Raw genomic sequence first — 21,846 nt, 5'->3', positions numbered from 1 at the left:
TTCTAGCCAAATGGGAAGCCTCTTGGAACCAACTATCTGACATGGAAAAGGAGTCAGTATATTTCACTGATGGTCATACTATCATTTGTATGCAATGCAGCACACACTGGAGGGCCACTGCTATATCACCTGACCTCAAACACTACTCTACCATAAGATGGCAGTTTGGGCTGCACAGTTGGCACAAGTGAAAATGGTCCAGCTAGCCCTCCAGGATGCTTTCAACTGTCAGTTGCTCAGTCTCTGAATCTTACTGATTTTTGGGTTGTCATAAAGGGCTGGCAGTAGGGACAGGCAATGGAAACAAAATTATTTTCTTTAATAAGAAAGACCCTTATGGGGGCTCCACATTTGGAAAGAGCTTTGTGTCTCACACTTTTCCACACATGCTCAGCACACCACTGGAATCACTGTTCAATGACACTACTGATAAACTACCTAAAATTCTTCTTTTTTTTGAGGTTATCGGGGCCAGGGATTGAACCCCAGACCTCATATGTGGGAAATTGGTGCTCAACCACTGAGCCAAATAGGCTTCCCTGAGTTGTTTTTTTTAGTTTGTTTGCTTGTTCTTTGTTTTTTTGTTTCTTTAGAAGGCACAGGGGACCCAACTCAGGACTTCCCATGTAGGAAGCAGGCACTCAACCACTTGAGCTGTATCCACTCCCTAAAACTCATTCTTATGCAGCTTATCTGGCAAGTCCCTGAGGCTGCTCACTCTTGCCCACAAATATTCCCCTAGCATTGGTCTGGGCCCATCACACTGCAGAACTCAGAGGTTCATTTGCCCTGGTAGAGGGGGACACATAGAAAGGGAGTGCCTCTAGGCCCATCATTGACCCACTTACTAACGGCTGTGACTTGTGCACCAAAACTAAACAGCATTCCACCGATAGGTCATGTTCCATGGGTTGGGGATAAATCCTTCTGCTGTCATGTTAATTACATGGGACCACTCCCCATCACTGCCAGAGCCACCAGGAATTAGAGATTATACACAACAAGTCAAATAGTGGAAAGGTCTGTGTCACCTTTAGAAGTGAAGAAAAACTATGTCCAATGGATATCAGTCATATCACGAAATGATCTCCTTCTACCTTGCTATAAGTATGTATTACTTATACAAGGCACAACATCAGCCTGGCAAACACCAGACCCAGAGTAAGACTTGAGAGAAAGCATTATACAATTTCTCAGCTAGGGAGAAACACTAAGTCCAGCTATCATGATACAAGTAGCAATCTCAGAAGCTGGTGCTTGTCAACGGGCACAATGTCAATGTCCATCCTGGTCCCAGGTTTTAGTATTTTTGCTGGCTATGGGGGTCATAAGCTTACTTACAGACCCACAAGGCCTCACCATGCAGGCCCAGGAATGCTCAAACAATACTCTGCTAATCCTAAAACTATACCCTGAGATAGAACAGAGGGGATTGTGAGTTCCTCAACCACTTACACACAACATGCTGCCCAGTGTGTCTAATGACCTAAGGCCATGCAATCCATATATCAAATGGGTCCACTGGCAAAAATGGGTCCAATGCAGAAATGACTCTTGAGCCAGCATACCCTAAATAAGATTCTCACCCAGCACCAATGGTCTTATGAGTAGAATCACATCAAACCTGCATGGCTCACTGCTCTCTACCCCAGCCTGCCAGTTCATGTGGAGGGAAGTACAGGGGACCACATGGGAACATGCACACAAAGCCTTTGCTAAGTGCATCCTAGAGGACTTCCTAAAAGTCACAGAGCTCTGTGATGGCAACCATTTCACAAAACTTACAGAGGTATTATGACTAGAGCTGCCCAATGGCATTTAAAATCCCCATCTATTTTGCATTGCTACTTGGAAAGTATATATCCCCTAGGATTGGCCTCTGGCAATGAGACAAGGCCCAAGACCTCATCACTGAGGACCTGGCTTCAAGTCAAATCCACTACAATAGTTGGAGCACAGGACTTACCACACTGCTTGCAGCCCTGCAATGCAGACAAGGAATTATACCCTCCAAAGATCGCCACCTGCCTGCCCAGCAGGCCCATACAGTACCTTATAGCCTGCAAAACAGTAAGCCACCCCCCTCCACAACTGTCATCTCACTCTGAGATGAGCAAATCTCCACTGGTTCATTAAACACTGTCTAAGTAACCAATCAGATGATGATTCATGCCTACTGCGGAGCCCTTCCCTGTGTATACTAATGCAGAGAAATTCTTACGTCTGTGAAGCCAACTTAGGGATTCCCTGCACATTGGGTTACTCCCCAACCCTATACCTATATTGCCACCTTCTTCTTCCTTCTCCCCAGGATACCTGACTCACTCTCTTGAGAACATTCACATGGACAAGTTTTCCATGCATATCACCACATTTAGCAGTGCATAAGCTACAACCACAGAACTGCTGGGTATGTCACCACCACATGCAGGCCTATTCCCCCAACTTTGTACTCTGCCCTGCCAAAGCGGCCCCAGATGATTGCCTGTCTTAACAAAGGTCACTTACCCTAGGGCACCCTTAAAGCTACGAGATGACCCCAAGATGGCTAATATCTGTGCCTTCACAGTTCTGCCTAATAGAAAGATGTTAGTCACATAGAGTCAGGCTGTGACAATTAAGTTCATATACCCCTTATTTTATATTTCATGTCTGCTCCACCTCTGGGGCCACTTGGCCAAATGTCACTAAATGGGCACACAATGTATACTATCACCATATAACCTGCCAAGAGGTCTGTACTCTAGGAATATATTGTCTTCTACTGTGATCCCAACCTAGATGGTCAGCTTCTCCTGTTCTGTTTGCTCCCTCTGCCAGATGGGAACTGGCCTATTGTGACAATTGGCTTTGACCTTCATGTGACAATACAGCCAGCACCTGTGAAGGGAGCCCCTTGCCCAAACAGGCCACCCTGGCCCCAATATTATTAGGACTGGGAGTCTGCACCAGAGTCACTGGAAACATTCAGGGAACCACTTTCTTACAATATATAGATATCCTCCAGGTCAACCAAAGGCTAGCACATGTAATTTGTACACTAGACCCTGAGCCTCATGTAACATCTGCATACCTCCCCACCTCAAACAGTCTTTGACAACAACTAACATTGGATTACAGGCTGGCTAAGGAGTGGGGAGTTCATGCTATGACTAGCATAGCCCACTGCATGTACATCAACAACTAAGTACAAGTGAAATATAATTTTCAAAAGATGCAACAGATGTACATTGTTAATAATATCTCCATCACCTCTGTTAAAATGAATAACTCCTCCCAAACTTTCACTATCTTCAAGCCCACCCAGGACCTTTTCTCATGGCTAAGTCCCACTACCAGGGAAGACTGGCTCTGCCAGTCTTTCAATTACTAGGCATAGGGCTAATTATTTTTATTTAAACTGATTATTTGAACCAGAAGGAACAGCTTAAATATGTCATTAAACATTCTGACTACTCAGGTTAGAACTCTCTTAAAAAATGATGTTAAGGCACCACAGGGTAGATTGTAATGGCACAAAACTATTAAATTTGGTGCCTCATCATCTTGCTTACCCTAATCATAAGTTCTCCTTTGAATGACCATCCCCATTAGTCCTGCCTTGGGTGCAACCATAACTAGCAATGCATGTATCTGAATAAGGTTTGGAGGATAAAAGCTATCCCGTTTCTCCAAATGGTCCTTGCTGATTCTAGACTTTGAACCGCATAATTTAAAGCTGCCAGTCCCCAGAATCTGTGGGTCATAATTAACACAAGACCCCCAGAAACCTTTATGGGTTCCTCCTCCTTCCTCCACTGACCCTAGTGGGAACCAAGATTAGATAAATCCCAGTCCCCTATGCCATCCTCATCTCCCTTCTCCCCTTCTGGGCCATTTAACCTAAAAAAAGTTGTCATTCCATGAATTCTCAGCTCTCTGGCTATCTTGTTTGCATCTTATCACGTGAAGAACTTCCACATAACACCCCAAACAATACTCATAGGATATATTTAAAATTAACCATATGAAAGCTAACATTAAGAAAATGAACAAATGGTCTATTCATTCCAATTAAGTCAGAGATTGACAGCAAGACTCAACTACATGATGTGTACAAGGAATCCACTTTAAATATAAAAATACAAAGATGTTATAAGTAAAAGGAAAGAAAAAGATACTGTGAAAACTCTGATAAAAACAAAGTGTCAGGTCTTTATTAATATCAAATAAAGTAAAACTACATGATGTAACTCTCACAAACACTGATATTAAAAAAATTGGAGTGGATGTGGCTCAAATGGTTGAGCACCTGCTTCTCACATGGGAAGCAATGAGTTCCCAGTGCCTTCTAAAAACAAAGAAACCAAACATGCAAACAAACGAAAAACAAAAACACCAACTCAGGGAAGCCATGTGGCTCAGTGGGTGAGCGTCAGGTTCGCACATATGAGGTCCCAGGTTCAATCCCCAACCCTAGTACCACACGTGCACACCCACATACAAAAAAGACAGTATCAAGGACTTGTGATGACCGGGAATGACTGGGTCTTTTATGCACTGCTGGTAGGAAAACAAAATAATGAAATGATGTAGCCACTCCAGATAATAGTTCCACAATTTCTTTAAAAAACTAAATGTATACACTCACCATATAATCTAATAGTTATACTCCAGTCTTTCAATTGGACCGATTAGAACATGTGTTCATTTGTTTAACGTTAGTATAAATGTGGTTGATTTTTTTTTTAAAGATTTATTTATTTCTCTCCCCTTCCCACCTGCCCATTGCCTGCTCTCTGTGTCCATTCACTGTGTGTTCTTCTCTGTCCACTTGCACTCATCAGTGGCACCCGGAATCTGTTTCTCTTTTTGTTGCGTCATCTTGCTGTGTCAGCGCTCCATGTGTGTGGCGTTACTCCTGGGCAGGCTGCGCTATTTTCGCGTGGGGTAGTTTTCCTTGCAGGGCGTGCTCCTTGCACGTGGAGATCCCCTACGCGGGGGACACCTGTGTGTCATGGCACTCCTTGCGAGCATCAGCACTGTGCGTGGGCCAGTTCACCATGAGTCAGGAGGCCCTGGGTTTGAACCCTGGACCTCCCATATGGTAGGCGGACGCTCTATCAGTTGAGCCAAATCCACTTCCCTGTGGTTGAATTTTAATGAACTATATGAATATTTGCTATTTTCCCCATGTTTTTAAAATATTTAACTTGTCATAATCTACCTCGAAATAGTATTTTATCACTTCATGTAAGATTCTTATACTTTTGTTCCATTTTCTCTCTTCTACATTATTTGTTTTAAAAAATTTACTTTATATATTTCCTCTTCCCTTCCCCTTCCCCTCCTCCCACCCTGCTGTTTTTGCTGTGTTGTCTTCTCTTCTCATTTTCTCTCCTCTAGGATTCACCAGGGGTGCAGTCCTGGAGACTTTTGCTTGAGGCACCGGCTCACCACGCAGACACTTGCGTGGGCACCTGCTTGCCGCAGGGGCACACACACTTTCTCTTCTTTTTCACCAGAAGGTCCCGGGGATCGAACCCAGGTCCTGCCATATAGTAGGCGGAAGCCCTACCCCTTGAACCACATCCGCTTCCCTATTTGCTCTTTTTATCATACATTTATCTATATATGTGTTATAAAAAACCCCAGAACACACTGGACTTTTTTTTTTTTTCAATTGTCTTTTTAAAAGAGCTCAGAAATTTTTGTCATGTTTCTAGTATATGGTGTTATTTCTTTGGATAGATCTCAATTTCCATATGGTATCATTTTTCTTCTTTTGAAGAATTTCTTTCAATTTTTTTTTGCAATACACAAGGTGGTATTAAATTCTTCCAGGTTTCATTTGTTTGAAAATATCTAATATTAGCTAGGAATAGAATTCTACAATGAATATTACTTTTAGTTTTTAAAATGTCACTTTCTTGTCTTTTGGCTTGCATAATTTCTGATAAAAATTTGGCTTTCATTTTATAGTTTTTTTCCTCTGTGCATATTGTCTTTTTTCCATCTGCTTTAGATTTGCTCTTTATCACTAGTTTTTCAAAATTTGGTTATAATATACCTTAGTGTGATTTTCATGTTTTTCAACTTGGAATTCATTTAGCTTCTTAGATCTGTGGGTTTTTATGCTTTGTCAAAATTGGAACAAAATTTTGGCCATTATTTCTTATATTTTCTTCCATCCTCCTCTTTTTATTTTTCTGGAATCCCAATCATACATATGTTGTATTGTTTGATATTATCCCACAGGTCACAGATGGCCTGTTTGTATAGACAGTAATTTGCTGACATCATATCTTTCTTTATGTGATATCTACTGTCATTAATTCTATCCAGTATTTTCTTGTTTATTAGTTTGTTGGTTTGCTTTCTCATTTCAGATATTTCAATTTTATATCTAGAATTTCAATTTGGGCCTTATTAACTTTTCTTTTTCTTCTCACCGTGTGTGGGGAGCCATCCGCCGTGAGACCTATTCACAGCCTGCCACAACATGGCGGCTCTGACAACATGGCAGAGTTCACAATCTGCCCTGTCATTTCCTTGTTCTTCTTCCTCTTTGTTTCCTTGTTCTCCCTTTCCCACCGTAACTTTCTTCGTTTCTTTGTTCTCCCCTTCCCGCAGTAACTTTGGCGACCACAGCAATACGCATGCGTAAGGCGCGAGACTCCGCAGACTCGATGTGAACTGTCGGCCAATCCCCTCCTTGGACGTCTGCCACCCACAAAACCAACCTATCACCTATGTACACGTTCCCTTCCCTCCCTATATATTCCCGTGTTTTACCCCCAATAAACGAGACTTGATCAAAATCCTGTCTTGTCTCCATTCTTCTCTTGACTCCTGCCCCACCCTGCTTCTTTCCACAGGTGACTGGATTGCCCCCGCCGGCCAGAGCAATCGTGATCATGGTTTTCTCCATCTTCTTGAACAGTTGTAGATACTCTGTTTTGTGGGATGGGAGTTGTCCATCATCATCATTTTGTTAGCTGTCCTGGGCAAGTCTAATGAACTTGTAAGTAAGAGACCAGCAAAAGCCTATGAAAACATTCTTTGAAAATCAACTGTCTATATCAGATTTGCAATACAGAAGACTCATATATTTAAAAAAAGAGAGAGAGAGTCATATATACTATATATCCTGCTACTATTCCTACCTGGTAATTTTTGGCTGGGTGCTTGATGCTTGAATTTTACCAATGTTAAGTACTGGATTTTGTGCTTTTAAATACTTGCCGGCCATTTCTTCAATGTTTTCCTTATTGTCAAAAATCCCTGTTTTCCTGTTACTATATGTTTACTGTTTCTGTATGTGCATGTATTTAAGATATACTTCAATAAAATTTTATTTAAAAATAAAATGATTATATTTTCTCTAACAGAGCTGTTTACCTCAAAGGTAGCATCCAGACTCCCCCATAGAAGGCAGAAGCTATTCCTAATTTTAAAAATTATAATCTTCCAAGGTCAAAGACTGTGAAGGTCTGGTATCTTTCTGGTATCTGTTACATCTGCTGGAGCAGCTGATGATCAAACACTAAATGAGCTAAAAGGAAACCAGATTGTGCTGCAATCAGAATTATAAGGAATTTCTATGCCCCAGGATGCACACTGTTGTGCTTTCTAACTTATGGAGTACAACGGTGATGGACCTGAACATTCCTGTGATAGGAAAAGCCATAACTGAGGATGAAGACATTAAATGAGAAATAAAAGGCTTCATATGAAAAGGAAGGAAAAAAAACCCGCTTTACCCTGCTTGTTGTCCGTTGTCTAAAAACTGTTTTTTCATATATTTTGCATGGTTTTCTAGATGTCTGATATGGGGCAATAAATTGGTTCCTTTAATTCATCAGGGCCATAAATGGACATACCCATGAAAATCCCTTCTTTGAAACTAAACATGTTTACCTTTTAGAGGTTAATATTATTTAGTATTGTGGTTTAGTGGATTCAGGATATTGGTCCTTTCTGAGTTAAGAAAATATTTTCTGTTGTCACTTACCTCCCTAATGTGTCAAATGAAGATATTCAACATGCCACTTCTGAAGCTGTACCTACCTTCACATTAAGAAAAAGCAAAGCCCATGCAACTCTCTCAAGTTCTAAATCATTTCCCACTTTCAGGGTACTGGTATAGAGAACCAGAATTTATCTTTGGTGGGAACAAGGAGACCAATGTTTATTAGAGGAAGGATTTCTAAACAGGAGCTACATTGGGAAGTGGATGTGGCTCAAGCGATAGAGCTTCTGCCTACCATATGGGAGGATCTGGGTTCAATCCCTGGGGCCTCCTGGTGAAAAAGAAGAGAAGGCGTGCTCATGTGGCAAGCCAGTGCCCATGCAAATGCCCGAATGCTGAACTAGTGCCTGTGCACGTGAGTCATGCAGCAAGATGATGACGCATCAAAAGAGAGACAAGGGGAGAGTGAAGGTGAAGCACAGCAGAAACCAGGAACTGAGGTGGCACAACTGACAGGGAACCTCTCTCCCCATCAGAGGTCTCCAGGATCAAGTCCCGGTGAATCCTAGAGGAGAGAAAATGAGAAGAGAAGACAATACAGACAGAAAGACAAGCAGGGTGGGAGGAGGAGAAGGGGGAAAAAAAAATCTTAAAAATAAAATAAAACAAACAGGGGCTACACAGTTGAGCTATTTTTTACTAGAAGAAAGTATTCAAAGAGATTACAGACAGTGATTAGTTATTGGTGGGCAATTTGAAATGTTTTTCAGTACTCTCCTTGTAAAGGCCTTTATATTTGGAATTTTAAAATAAAGTACCTAATAAAATTTTTAAGGAAAAGATGTAACAAAAAGGATGGGCTATTATAAACCTGTTGATTTTCCATCTTGAAAATATGGGGGCTAAGTGTATCATTTAAAACTTAAATATTAGGTGACTGGTATATTTAAAGTAAAAAAGAGAAAAACTAAAAATGTCATTAAAGCAACTAAAAATGGGAGTTAAAGGGTGGAAATAGAGAAAGAAATCTTATCAATATATAAGAGGGAAAAACTAGATACAATCTAAATGAACAGGCAATTCAGGAATTGCAAAATATTATAATTAAAACAATAAAAGACTGGAGCATAACACAACCTTCTCAATTATTAGAAGATAAATACACTGGAGAAATATACCGGAAACTATAACACTATACTGCAAACTCAGTAGAGGTGGATTAAAGGCAAGTTTGTAAATACTTTAGCAGAAAATACCTGAGATAATATGTTTTATACTGGATAGGGAACAATTAGGACCAAATATCATATATAAGAGGAAAGATAGATAATCTCAGCTATACTAAGCTTCATTTTAATCTCAAAAAAAGATGAAAGGACACACCACAACACAATAGTATGTAGAATCAAGACAGTAGTGCTATTCAGATTATATTAAGGAATTCTGCACATCTATGCGGGAAAAGCATGCAGCCCAGCAGAAAAAATGGCAAAGTGGAAATCCATATGTCCAGTAAACATGTCCATATGTCCAGTAAACATGGAGAAAGAAAGCTTTTTAACCTCTGATTACGAAAGAAATGCAAAATGAAACTGCAGCAAAGTACCACTGCACATTATTTATTAGGTTGGCAGAAATTAAGGTTCTGACAGTAGCAGGAGTTGATAACAACGGGGAGAATCAGTCTCCATCACTGCTGTGAAATTTAAACTGGTATAATCACTACTGAACTCAATGGACATTACTGAGTAAAGGCAAAGATATACATATGCCTGATCAGGTAATTCTGGTCCTAGCTAAATACTCTTTAAGAAAGGTATGCTTCTGTGTTCCAGGAATCATGTGGGGATTTTGTTCCAAAATGCTAACAACCAAATGCCCAGTAAGAAATGACTGCAGAAACAAATTGTGGTGTATTTATTGAAAGGAGTAATACTATATAGCAAATTTATGGATCAATCTCACAATGTTGAGCAGAAATGAAGACAATAATGAATACAGTTTGTAAGCTTTGTGATTCCATTAATATAAAGCAACTGATAAAAATAAACTGTACTGGAAGCGGCTCTGGCTCAATCAGTAGGGCTCCCATCTACCATATGGGAGGCCCTGGGTTTGCGTCCCAGGGCCTCCTTGTGAAGGCAGGCTTGCCCACTCGCTTCAGAGAGCCTACCGGCCTGCAAAGCACCATGGAGCGCCCCCTGGCCCGCAAAGCACCATGGAGCGCCCCCTGTCCAACAAGCGTTGCAGAGAGCTGACTCAGCAAGGTGACATAACAAAAAAGGGAGACAAGCAAAAAAACACAGAAGAATGTGCAGTGAATGGACACAGACAGCAGACAGCAAGCAAGCCGTAAGGGGGGAGGGGAAACAAAATAAATAAATACAGACACAGAAGAACGTACAGTGAATGGACACAGAGAGCAGACAGCAGGCAAAGAGTCACAAGGGGGAGGGAATGAAAATAAACTAAATAAATAAATAAATTGTACTGGTTTTTGAGTTGCATATATTAGTTATGAAGATATAAATTAGAGCAATAAAACAATTACTATAAATTTCATGATAGACGTGACCTTTAAGCATGAAGTTTTGCTCAAGATTACAAGAAATACCAGGGATTTTTCATAGCCACTTTTTTTTTTCTTGACCTGTATGATACTTATAAAAAGGTATCCACACTCTGCCATTTGTTGAAATGTATGTAAGAGTTTTAGGTATATATATATATATATTTTTTAATTTTATTATTTATTTCTCTCCCCTTCCCCCACACCCTGGTTGTCTGTTCTCTGTGTCTATTTGCCGCGTCTTCTTTTCTGCTTCTGTTGTTGTCAGCAGCAGGGGAATCTGTGTTTCTTTTTGCTTCGTCATCTTGTGTCATTTCTCCACATAGGCGGCGCCATTCTTAGGCAGGCTGCACTTTCTTTGGTGCTGGGCGGCTCTCCTTACAGGGTGCACTCCTTGCGTGTGGGGGTCCCCTATGCGGGGACACCCCTGTGTGGCACGGCACGCCTTGCGCGCATCAGCACTGCGCATGCGCCAGCTCCACACGGGTCAAGGAGGCCCGGGGTTTGAACCACGGACCTCCCATGTGGTAGACAGAAGCCCCAAGCACTGGGCCAAGTCCGCTGCCTCCCTGAATTTTAGGTATATTGATACTGATATTATATGTCTTTAAAGATCAGAAAGAGACAAACCAATGAGTAGCTGATATTAACTAAAAACATGCACCACAAATGATTTCCTTCTCTAAAAGAAAAAGAAATCTTATCTGTCATGAATGTCTCCTTCTCAATATGGCCTGCCATGACCACCTTGTTTAAAATGACATCCCTTATCGCAGGCAGTCTAGTTATGCCCCTATTCTGTTTTCTGTTTTCTCCAAAGCACTCAACAGCTTTTCTTCAAATCTACTGAGTCTTGTTCAAAGTTGTTTCTCCAGTGCCTGGAACTCAATAAGGCACACAATAGGCTTGCAGTGAATATTTCTTGAGTGAACGAAGTTTGATTTGCAGGCTCCTTCTCCTCTTCCTGCAGTATCTGTCTGAACACTCTGTCCTCTATGTTCTGCTCCTCTTCCTATATAATAAGTCCCTCATTGTCTCACCTTCTTCACAATGCAACGTTTATTTGCCTTATTCTGATGACTACCAAATGACTTTATGTCCCATCTCTACCCTAATACAACACTGACTGTGCCTTCAGGGATCTCTATTAAATTTCCCTGTGCCTTCAGGGATCTCTACTAAATTTTATCTTAAGAATCAAAGTTCTTTTGTCTTTCCCATTCCCTTTAAAATTATTTTGCTCTACTCTTTTTCTCCTCTAATAATGGATACCCATAAAGTCATCTTAAATTTTTAAATGTCTCATCTCTGTGACTCTCTTACTGATCTTTCAATATTTCTAATATTAGTTCCCTTTGTTACAAGATCTTCTTGGTCTTGCTTCTCTTCTCACTGTCTACTCATATTGCCCTAAACTAGAGCTCTGTTCTCTATTGTTCTACTGTCCTACCTACTAATTGGTATTATTTTTTTACATCAAGTATCCAATTAATCTTGTCACAGGCTGACAAATATACACATGGTTTCCCCTTTTTATTACTAACATGTAGACTAACAATTTATTAAATTTCAGTTACCATCACATTACAAGCCTATCTGACATTATCAGATTTCTTTCCGTTGCCTGTGCTCATGCCAAACCCCATATAACCCAGTTTTTTATCTGAATAATAGTTGGCATTTTCTGAAAAAACTAAACAAATACTTAAAATACAGCCTAACAATGACATTCCTGGATATAATCCCAGAAATATGAAAACCTGCACATGAATGCTAATAGCATTATATCTAATAGCCAAAGACTGAAATGAACATAATGACTTTCAATAGATGAATGGTTACACAATCTGTTAAAATTAAGACAATGGAACACTGTACAGCAATAAGAGAAATCTTTATAAAAACCATGACTTGGATGGATCATAACAGTGTTATGCTTAGCGAAAAAGCTAATCTCACAACATCACATAATATATGATTACATTTATATAACATTCTCGAAATGACAAAATTAAAGAGATGGAAACAGATTTGTAGTTGCCATAGATTAGGAATAGTGGTAGACAGGAGTTACGTGTGATTATGAAGGGGCAGCACCAGCGAGAACTTTGTGCTGATAGAATAGTTCTGTATCTTGACTGTGGTGGTGGTTACACAAAACCAGGCTTGAGATAAAATCACAAAGAACCATTCATTGTAGAAATATAAATTTACTGGTATTCATATTGTATTATAGTTAAAGAAAATGTAACGATCAGGAGAAACTTGATGGACAATACAATTTTTGCTAATTTCTATGAATCTATAATTATTTCAATAAAAAATATTTTTAGAAAAATTATACTCAAAAACAACAACAAAAAATTGTGAAAACACTGTCTGCTTCAACAAACACTATTTAAGAAAATAAAAAGGCAAGCCAAAGATGAAGACAAAAAAATTCCCAAACATACATAAAGAGCATAACATTTTCAATTCAACAAAAAGGAAAAAGAAAAAACATATAAATGATTCTAACAATGAAAGAACTTTTGTCACTGATGTGGAGGCAGTGGCCACTGGAGGTTCTGGGGGGAGGGAAAGGGATAAACAGGTGTTAACATGGGGGTGTTCTCAGGACTTGGGAATCATCCTGAATGACACTGCAATGACAGAAACAGGCAATTGTATATCTTGTCATACTTACAAAATTATGCGGGAGAGAACGTAAATATAATGTAAACTCTACAATTCATGTTTAGAGGCAATGTTCCAAAATGTGTTCATAATTGTAACGAATGTACCACACTAATGAAGGATGCTGTTAATGTGCGAAAGTGTGGAAGGGGTAGGGAGCAGGGCATATGAGAATCTCTTAAATTTTTTATGTAACATTTATGTAATCTAAGTATTTTTTTTAAATTAAGAAGTATAAAAATAAATAAATGAATAAAAAAGGATGAGAGATATAACTAATTTCACTAAGATTACATGAAAGAGTTCATGAAAGATTTATGAATGGCCCAAAAGCACATGAAAAGAGGTTCAAGGTTGCTATTTATCAGCAAATACAAACTAAAACTCAGTAAGATACAAGCAGAACATTTAAAAATAGCATGTACCAAACCAAACATTGGTAACCCAAAGCAATGAGAACTCTTGTACACTGCTAATGGATATGAAAAATAGCATTGACAGTGCAGCAGTTTGGTATTGCTTATGAATTCCAAATATAAATATTGGATTATGTTTGTGAACTGGTGTGTTCCACTGGGCATATTAGACTGGACTGGATTCAGAGGTTTCACTTTTACTTGATTAAGGCTTTTGATTGTGTCATATCAGTAGGACGTTGAGTTTCTGCCTTCTTGGTGGGTGGAGACTCACAGAGAAAACGACCTGGCAGAGAACACAGAGTCTGAAATTTTGATATTGGAGCCCCAGGAAGTAAACACACAGAGAAGCAGATACATGAGGAAGGAGAGAAGGCTCCATTAGACATGGGAGGGGACCTGGGAACAGAGATGAGCCCTTTGCCTGATAGTCTACAGCTGGCCTTGTGGAAAGAGTAGAACAGCTGAGCCCAAAGGGCAATGAACCCCAGGAAGCCTGAACTTGTGCAGCTATGATTTTGTTGGTAGTAATGAAATCTATACAAAACTCCTCAGTTGTATACCGAAAATTACTGAGTTTTATTTTCTGTTAAATATACTTAATATTTTTTAACAAATCAATTTTATTGATACATATTAATAAAGCATACAATTCATCCAAAGTGTACAATCAGTGATATTTGGTATAATCACATAGTTGTGCATTCTTCACTTTAATCATAGACCATTTTCATTATTTCAATAATTATAATAATAATAAACAAAAAACAGGCAAACAAGAAAATTCTTTACCTCTCAATCTCTCTGTTTTCCCTGCTAAAATAGCTGCTATTTCTGGCTATTCATGCACAATTACTTATTTATTAAGCAGTTATACTGAGCTATATTCACATACTATATGATCTATCTAAACTGTATAATCAATAGCTTTTAGTATAATCACAATGTTGTGCATTCACCATCACAAAAAATTTTAGAACAATCTCAATATTTTAAAAAGTAAAAACAGAAATGCACTTGATAGGAAGCTACATGTGAGGATCTGCTCACCCACTGAGATGAGGTGGCTGTAGTTCTCCAGCATCACATCTCTGTACAGGGTCCTCTGAGCAGGGCCCAGGTGCTGCCACTCCTCCTGGGTGAACTCCACAGCCACGTCCCTGAACGACACTGAGGCCTGAAACAGACATTTCTGGTCAATCTGAAGGGTCCAGAAACAGGCAACATGGAAAATACCTTAGAAGTCAACTCTTACCATGTTTACTGTTGAGAGTTTCAAATGAAATGCTAAAATGGAAGCCTATGATGGTCCTAACTGTAGGAAATCTTGATGAGGAGAGTTCTCTATACAAGGCCAAGGGAAATGCTGCAGGAGCTTTGGGTATAGAGAGAAATATTGTATGATTTTAAAAATATGAAATAATTAAAATAAGCAATTCATAAACTCAGCATCTAGAATGCAAGTTACCAGGATGCAGGAAGGGGAAGAAATGGGAACTTCATGCTTATATTGTATAGTTTCAGTATGGCTTGACTGTAACGTTTTCATAATGGATAGTGGTAATGGTAGTTCAACATTGTGAATGTTATTAGCAGCACTGGACTATGTATGTCAATGTGGTTAAAGGGTAAATTTCAGGTTGCATATATGTTATCAGCATAAATATTTAAAAAGAGACCAACAAAGGAAGAATTTACAACACAAACAATAAACCCTATTATAAATGGTGAACTATAGTAAATAGCATAATTATAAAAATGTTCTTTTATGAATTGTAACAAATGCACCACAGTAATGAAAGGAGCTAATAATTAGTTTACGGGAACTCTGTTTTATGCACGATCCTTTTGTAAAGCTACAACATCTCTACTTAAAAAAAAATTATGTAGCCACCTGCCAACTCTTTACATTATGATTTCAGGCTTTGGTGTCATGTTAATAGAGGTGTTTTGCAATTTAAAAGAGAAAAATCTCACGTATCTTCTTCTAGTATTTGTATTGCTTATTTTTGTTAGCATGGTTATTATCTATGTGTTTACTTTATTAATTCCCTTTGAATATATTTAAAGAATGACCTTAATTTTATTATTTTTTTACCAAACTCTTATCACTGGACTCCAAATCATTTACTGAACAATCCTTCATATCCTCCTTGATTTTTTTAAAAAAAGTTTTAATTAAAGAACTTGTGGGTTTACACAACAATCATGTATACAATATAGGATTCCCATACACCACCACACAACTAACAATTTATACTGGTGTGGAACATTTGCCATAATTGATGACAGCATATTTTTATAATTGTACTATTTTTTAAAATTATCTTTAAAGTCACCTTTGTTTTATTGTCCATATAGGCATGGCCTATTTCTGTGCTGTACGCTGATTTATTGTCCTTTTATTTATTAGTGCACTAGTATCAAAAGTGCTAATGACCTTACTTTTATAACATAGATTTATGTCTGGTAGGGTAAGTCCCTCTCATTACAACCTGTTCCAAAACTCTTTCCAGTGCTGTGTATTTACTTGTAAGAGTTAACAAGTACATCTCTAACAAAATCCATTTTGACCGGAATGGGAAAAAATTAATAAATATACCAAGAAGGTTAGATATCTTTAAAATATTTAGGTATCTCATTCATAAATATTTTACATGCTCTCACTTCTTAACACTCTACACTTGTAATATTTTTGTAAACTTTGATAGCTTTCTTCACATAGGTTTTATATATTTTTATTAAATTAAAGCCTGATTTGTTGTTGTTGTGAATGCATATTTTTTCCCTTACGTTGTGTAACATTTTGTCTTTTTTAATCAGGAGTTCAACATGGAAATAAAATTTAAAACCTGGTCAAAAAAAGCAATTATTCATAAAACAACAAAGATTCTAAGATCCTGAGAGAATATCATGAACAAGCTCATGAAAATATATTCAAAATGAACAATTTTCTATGAAAATGGAAGGCCAAAAATTGAATAAAGAAAAAATAAAAATTTCAGGTTAGACATATATTATTTCATTTAATGTTTCAGTAATCAAAACCTGCACATAGAAAGTTCCCAAGGGCCCAATTTTATAAGTGAGCTTTACATGAACATACAAGTAACAGACAATATTCTCATCTAAATTATTAGAAAGGGAAAGAGCAGAAAGTACCACCACTTCCTTTGAGACTATAACCATGTTACCATAATTAGACTGGAACACAAGAAACTTATAGTCTCATCTAATTTGGGAATATAGAAATAAAAATCCTAAATATAATAATAGCAAAACAAAAACAACAAAACCCTTAGGAACATATATAATACAAACTCATCACTTATTAGTATGTATTGTCTATACAAGAATTTTAAAATACATTGACATTAGGAAATAGATTAAGTTATTAATATTTATTGATTAAAGAAAGTATGGCTTTCTTTCAACAGCTAACCAAAAAGTACTCAACATAATTCAATGCAAACTCAGGACTAACATGATAACTTAGTAAACTGGTAACTGGAGAGAAGCTACTAGCCCTGATAAAGGTTACAAACCAAAAGCTTATGCCAACATCAGAATTAATGGGGAAATCTTCCTTCAAGACTGACTTGATCGATTTCTAGCTCTCCTTTTCCAATTAATGTTTAGGGCCCTTAAAAACCTCCTAAACCCATTACAGTAAAAGTAGGGATTGAACAAAGAGCTCACCTGAGATTTTTTCATTTTCTGTGGTTCTTAGGAGAATGAGGAGAAATTCAACGGTTCAGCTGGCGGGAGAGAAACAAAAAGGGGTTACAATATCTAGTGAGCCTTACAGCTCCAACATTCACCCACTAAAAATCTGAAACTTCATCTGGGGAGTGGCCTCCCCATGGGAAGAGGACAATTTAGGCCTTGAAAAGGCCTAAGAGGCAGCGGACTTGGCCCAGTGGTTAGGGCGTCCGTCTACCACATGGGAGGTCTGCGGTTCAAACCCAGGACCTCCTTGACCCATGTGGAGCTGGCCCATGCACAGTGCTGATGCGTGCAAGGAGTGCCCTGCCACAGGGGTGTCCCCATGTAGGAGAGCCCCACACACAAGGAGTGCGCTCTGCAAGGAGAGCCGCCCAGGACGAAAGAAAATGCAGCCTGCCCAGGAATGGTGCTGCCCACACGGAGAGCTGACACAACAAGATGACGCAACAAAAAGAAACACAGATTCCTGTGCCGCTGACAACAACAGAAGTGGACAAAGAAGACGGAGCAAATAGACACAGAGAACAGACAACCGGGGGGGGCGGAGGGTAGAGAAATAAATTAATTAAATTAATTAATTTTAAAAAAGAAAAGGCATAAGAAGGGCAGTATTGAAGTATTAATATCTGTCCATGTGCAACTCTGAAATGATCCTGGGCACTGAACCTGCAGCTCTTAACTGGATGAATGTAAACTTTTCTCAGTGTCCTTCTGGCAAATAAACACAAAGAAGTTATAGTGCACCAAAGAGTTAGACATTATTTATCACATTATCTATATCATTTATATATCGTCTCAGTAATATTGTTTACCCCTTGACATAGAAAGTACACAGAAAGCAGAGTAAAAGATATGGGGATGTTTTAAGGTAAGAATTTTTAATTATTGCTTTAACTGTGATGCAGTTGCCTTTATAATATACTTAATATTTTTATTAGTGAAGTTGTGGGTTTACATTACAGTCATGTATAAAACACAGATTTCCCATATATCATCCCATAACCAACACCTTGCACTGGTGTGGAACATTTCTTGGAACTGATGATAGCATTTTTAAAATAATTACACTCTTTTTTTAAAAAAGATTTATTTAATTATTTATTTCTCTCTCCTCCCTCCCCCTACCCCGGTTGTCTGTTCCCTGTGTCTATTTACTGCGTCTCCTTCTTTATCCGCTTCTGTTGTCAGTGGCACGGGAATCTGTGTTTCTTTTTGTTGCGTCATCTTGTTGTGTCAGCTCTCCATGTGTGCCGCGCCATTCTTGGGCAGGTGGCACTTTCTTTCGCGCTGGGCGGCTCTCCTTACAGGGCGCACCCCTTGCATGTGGGGCTCCCCTACGTGGGGGACACCCTTGTGTGGCACGGCACTCCTTGCGCGCATCAGCACTGTGCATGGGCCAGCTCCACATGGGTCAAGGAAGCCCTGGGTTTGAACCGTGGGCCTCCCATGTGGTAGGTGAATGCTCTATCCGTTGAGCCAAGTCTGCTTCCCCTAAAGGGCCTTTTGATAAGATGCTCCTGTTGACTTATCTGTGACAGAGGGAACTACACTGTTTTCTGCCTGACTCTGCCATAAACTAGCTAGATGTCCCTTTACAAGTTAATGACTTATCAGGTCCGATATCTTTAAAACTTACAGAAGAGTCTGAAGTAGATAAGCATGGAAACCCCTTGTGAACCATCATTTTAGGGGTCTCTGAGATTAGGATGTCAGTAGCGTCATTCGAGGCACTGGACATGAATCGTAGCAGTGCACAATTTGCACTTTGTGAACCAAGGCAACAGCTACCTTTAGGAAAGGGTAGAAGTTCCTAAACTCTGGCTGGTTTTCCCTTATGTCCAGACCTTTCCCATAACAAGTGCCCCTATGAAATGGCCTTTCCTGGATAGCCTGCTGCCAGGCCTCAATCATCTCAAAGCTGGCCCAGTCCCTCCACTGTCATAGTACAGTCTGTGGTGGTTACTGGAGGTGATGACATCATCAAGTCTGGCTTATATCAGGCAGGGGAATCAAGACCATTTCTGGTCAAGTAAATCAGAAACTGCTTTTATCTGGGCCCTTCATTGTCTGCTCTGAAACTCTAGCGAGAAGTGAAAAGCCTGAAGGCTGTCCCCTTTTAGGTAAGATTCTAGCTCCTAGGGGTCCCCTGCTTCCTACTGCATGATAGCTGCTTTGACCTGGACATGACAAATTAATTTTAGGGCCAAAAACGTGACACTTGGAATTCCCCATTACATCAGACTTAAAACACAGATAGCTTGCCAGTGCAGGAAGGATTAGCAACTTTGGCAGCCCAAGGGATCTGAAAAGGCACTAGAAATATCAGAATGTATATGCCACGTGGTAGGAGGTCATCTACGTTTACTTCAAGAAATATCATTAGGGACTTGGGGAAAGGTGACTCAGTGCTAGGAAGGCTGCAGTGCTGGTAAAACCAGGAAGGTTAGCTATTAGGAAGAGCCTGAGGCTGGGAGTAAATAACACAAGTCAATTGCATGCAAGCTTCCCTGCCTGGCAGCTTTTGACCTGTGAACACCACTCCACCAACTAGGACCTCGCCTTTTTTTTAAAAAAAAAAAAAACAACACATATAGAGGCTTGATATAAGCCACCCAATGAAAATTTTTAAGTGTGTCATTTAAATATAAAGGCGTTCTTACTTAGTGTTTTGTAACTGGCACTCATAACTGCTGGGGACACGACCAACTTCCAAAACAAAGTCCTGAAGGCAGTCATTATTAACGTCATTTTCCGATGAGAAAATGACATTGCTGATGTGAAATGAGTGAACTGACTCTTATCCAGATTCCTTATCCCGCTCCTGATGATGAGCGACAAACCTGGAATTTACTCGGGGTTTATGGCTCCCGAGCCCGCAGACCCAAGCCTACTACTATTCCTGCCACGTTCACCATCAAGGCTATAAACACTGAGCTCCCGGCCGAGCTGTACCTGTGAAGCGCACAAGGTCTCCGCATACTCGGCACCACGAGAACCTTCTCCTGACGAGGACTCGGCACCCACTGCGTCCCGCGGACCCGTGGGGCCACGGATCGCTACCCTCGGCCTTCCCGGGCCGACTCGCTCACGGTCGTGGGTGGTAGGGCCTTTCCCACAGACTTCCCATTCTCGCTCCCCAGATACAAGCCCACCCCTCCCGACTGCTTCCCACACGCTCTTACACCAGCTTCGCGACCTTCACTCGGTGAAACAACTCGCGCCGCTTCCCGGGACTCCAGTCACTTCGGATAACACCCCGGAGAGCGAAATAGTTGAGAAACAGTAGCTTCGATGCACATGCGCAGAAGAAACCTAGCCAGTGACTGAATGCAGAGCGATGCGTCAGTACGAGCCCAAACTACATTTCCCAAAAGCCTTCGCGCCCCCTCTTGGAAGGGCTTCTCCCTGTTTCCGCTTTCTGAAGGGTTGAGGGATGACTTCTTAAAGGGCTCACCTCCCCAGGGTCTCTCAGAGCTCACAGAGGTTATTGATTTTACTTGAACTCTACTGCCAAGTTCAAAGTGTAGTCCAGATCAGATCCCAGAGGAAATAGCAGCCGTCTTTCATAAGACATTGGAGACATATGGGAAAACCTAAGTAGGAAACTAGGCATTAAAAATATTTAAAAAGGTACCATTACTTTTCTTAAATGTGAAAAATCTTTGGGAATTGTGTAGGAACTTTAGTAGTATTGTTAAAGACCTGACTACCGAAGTATTTAGGATTGAAATTATGTAACTGGGTGGGGTGGGGGGTACATGGGGACCTCATATTTTTTGAATGTAACGTTTAAAAGAAAATAAAGAAGAAAAAAAAAAGAAATTATGTAACTATAAAGTGACCTCATAATTATAAAATTTATGGTGGAAGCTCCATCCTGTCTTTTTACAAATTCTGGACACATGGAGATCCCAGAGGCCAGTACTGGTACCCTGAATCCAAGCTTGAGGATTCTAAGCTGGAGCCAAGTTTAGCGCTGCAGTTATTTTGTACATAAGGAAACTGTTGATTTTTATACATTAACATTGTTTCCTGATTCTCCTATTGTGTCAACAAAATTTACATTAATTATTTTAGATTTCCATGTGCATATAAGTATGGTGGTTTGAAGGTATATGTATTCCAGAAAACCATTTTCTTAAATTTATTCCATTCCTGTGGGTGTGAACTCAATGTAAGTAGGATCTTCGTTGAAATTACTTCTGTCCGGTATGGTCCACCTCAATCAAGGTCAGTCTCAATTCTACTATTGGAGTCCTTTATAAATGGAATGAAACACAGAGAAACAAAGCCACAGGAAGTAAGAAGCTGAAATCAAAGAAACCAGGTAGAGAACAGAGAGGCCTGGAGAGGCTGTCATGTACACTGCCACATGACAAACCAAGGACCAAGAATTGCCAGCAGCCAGCCCTGGAATGCCACAGCCTTCCAGAAGAAAACACCTGGTTCATGGTGTCTTGAGTTGATCTTCTTTTAGCCTCAAAACTCTAAGCAAATAAATTAACGTT

General features: G+C 39.7%; 1 protein-coding gene across 2 annotated transcripts in view; it reads right to left on the bottom strand.

Annotated features, from left to right (window-relative positions):
- The window catches only part of LOC101440812 (zinc finger protein 782-like), a 41,616-nt gene extending 20,909 nt beyond the window's left edge, over window positions 1–20,707 (bottom strand). Inside the window, exons 1-4 of one of the 2 annotated variants that reach the window (XM_058301516.1) lie at window positions 20,521–20,663; window positions 17,312–17,370; window positions 14,868–14,987; window positions 14,663–14,789 (exon numbers count right to left, since the gene is read on the bottom strand). In XM_058301516.1, coding sequence (XP_058157499.1) covers window positions 14,663–14,789; window positions 14,868–14,870 — 130 coding nt within the window. In that variant the 5' untranslated portion in view covers window positions 14,871–14,987; window positions 17,312–17,370; window positions 20,521–20,663. Of the gene's footprint in view, window positions 1–14,662; window positions 14,790–14,867; window positions 14,988–17,311; window positions 17,371–20,520 lie in introns of both variants that reach the window. The other variant, XM_071216609.1, reaches the window with a different exon arrangement.
- Between the last annotated feature and the right edge of the window lie 1,139 nt (window positions 20,708–21,846).

This window comes from Dasypus novemcinctus, chromosome 8 (genome assembly GCF_030445035.2).
Source record: "Dasypus novemcinctus isolate mDasNov1 chromosome 8, mDasNov1.1.hap2, whole genome shotgun sequence".
Classification (NCBI taxonomy): domain Eukaryota; kingdom Metazoa; phylum Chordata; class Mammalia; order Cingulata; family Dasypodidae; genus Dasypus; species Dasypus novemcinctus.
The sequence above is the reverse complement of the archived record's forward strand: the minus strand, read 5'-3'. Positions and strand labels throughout refer to the sequence as shown.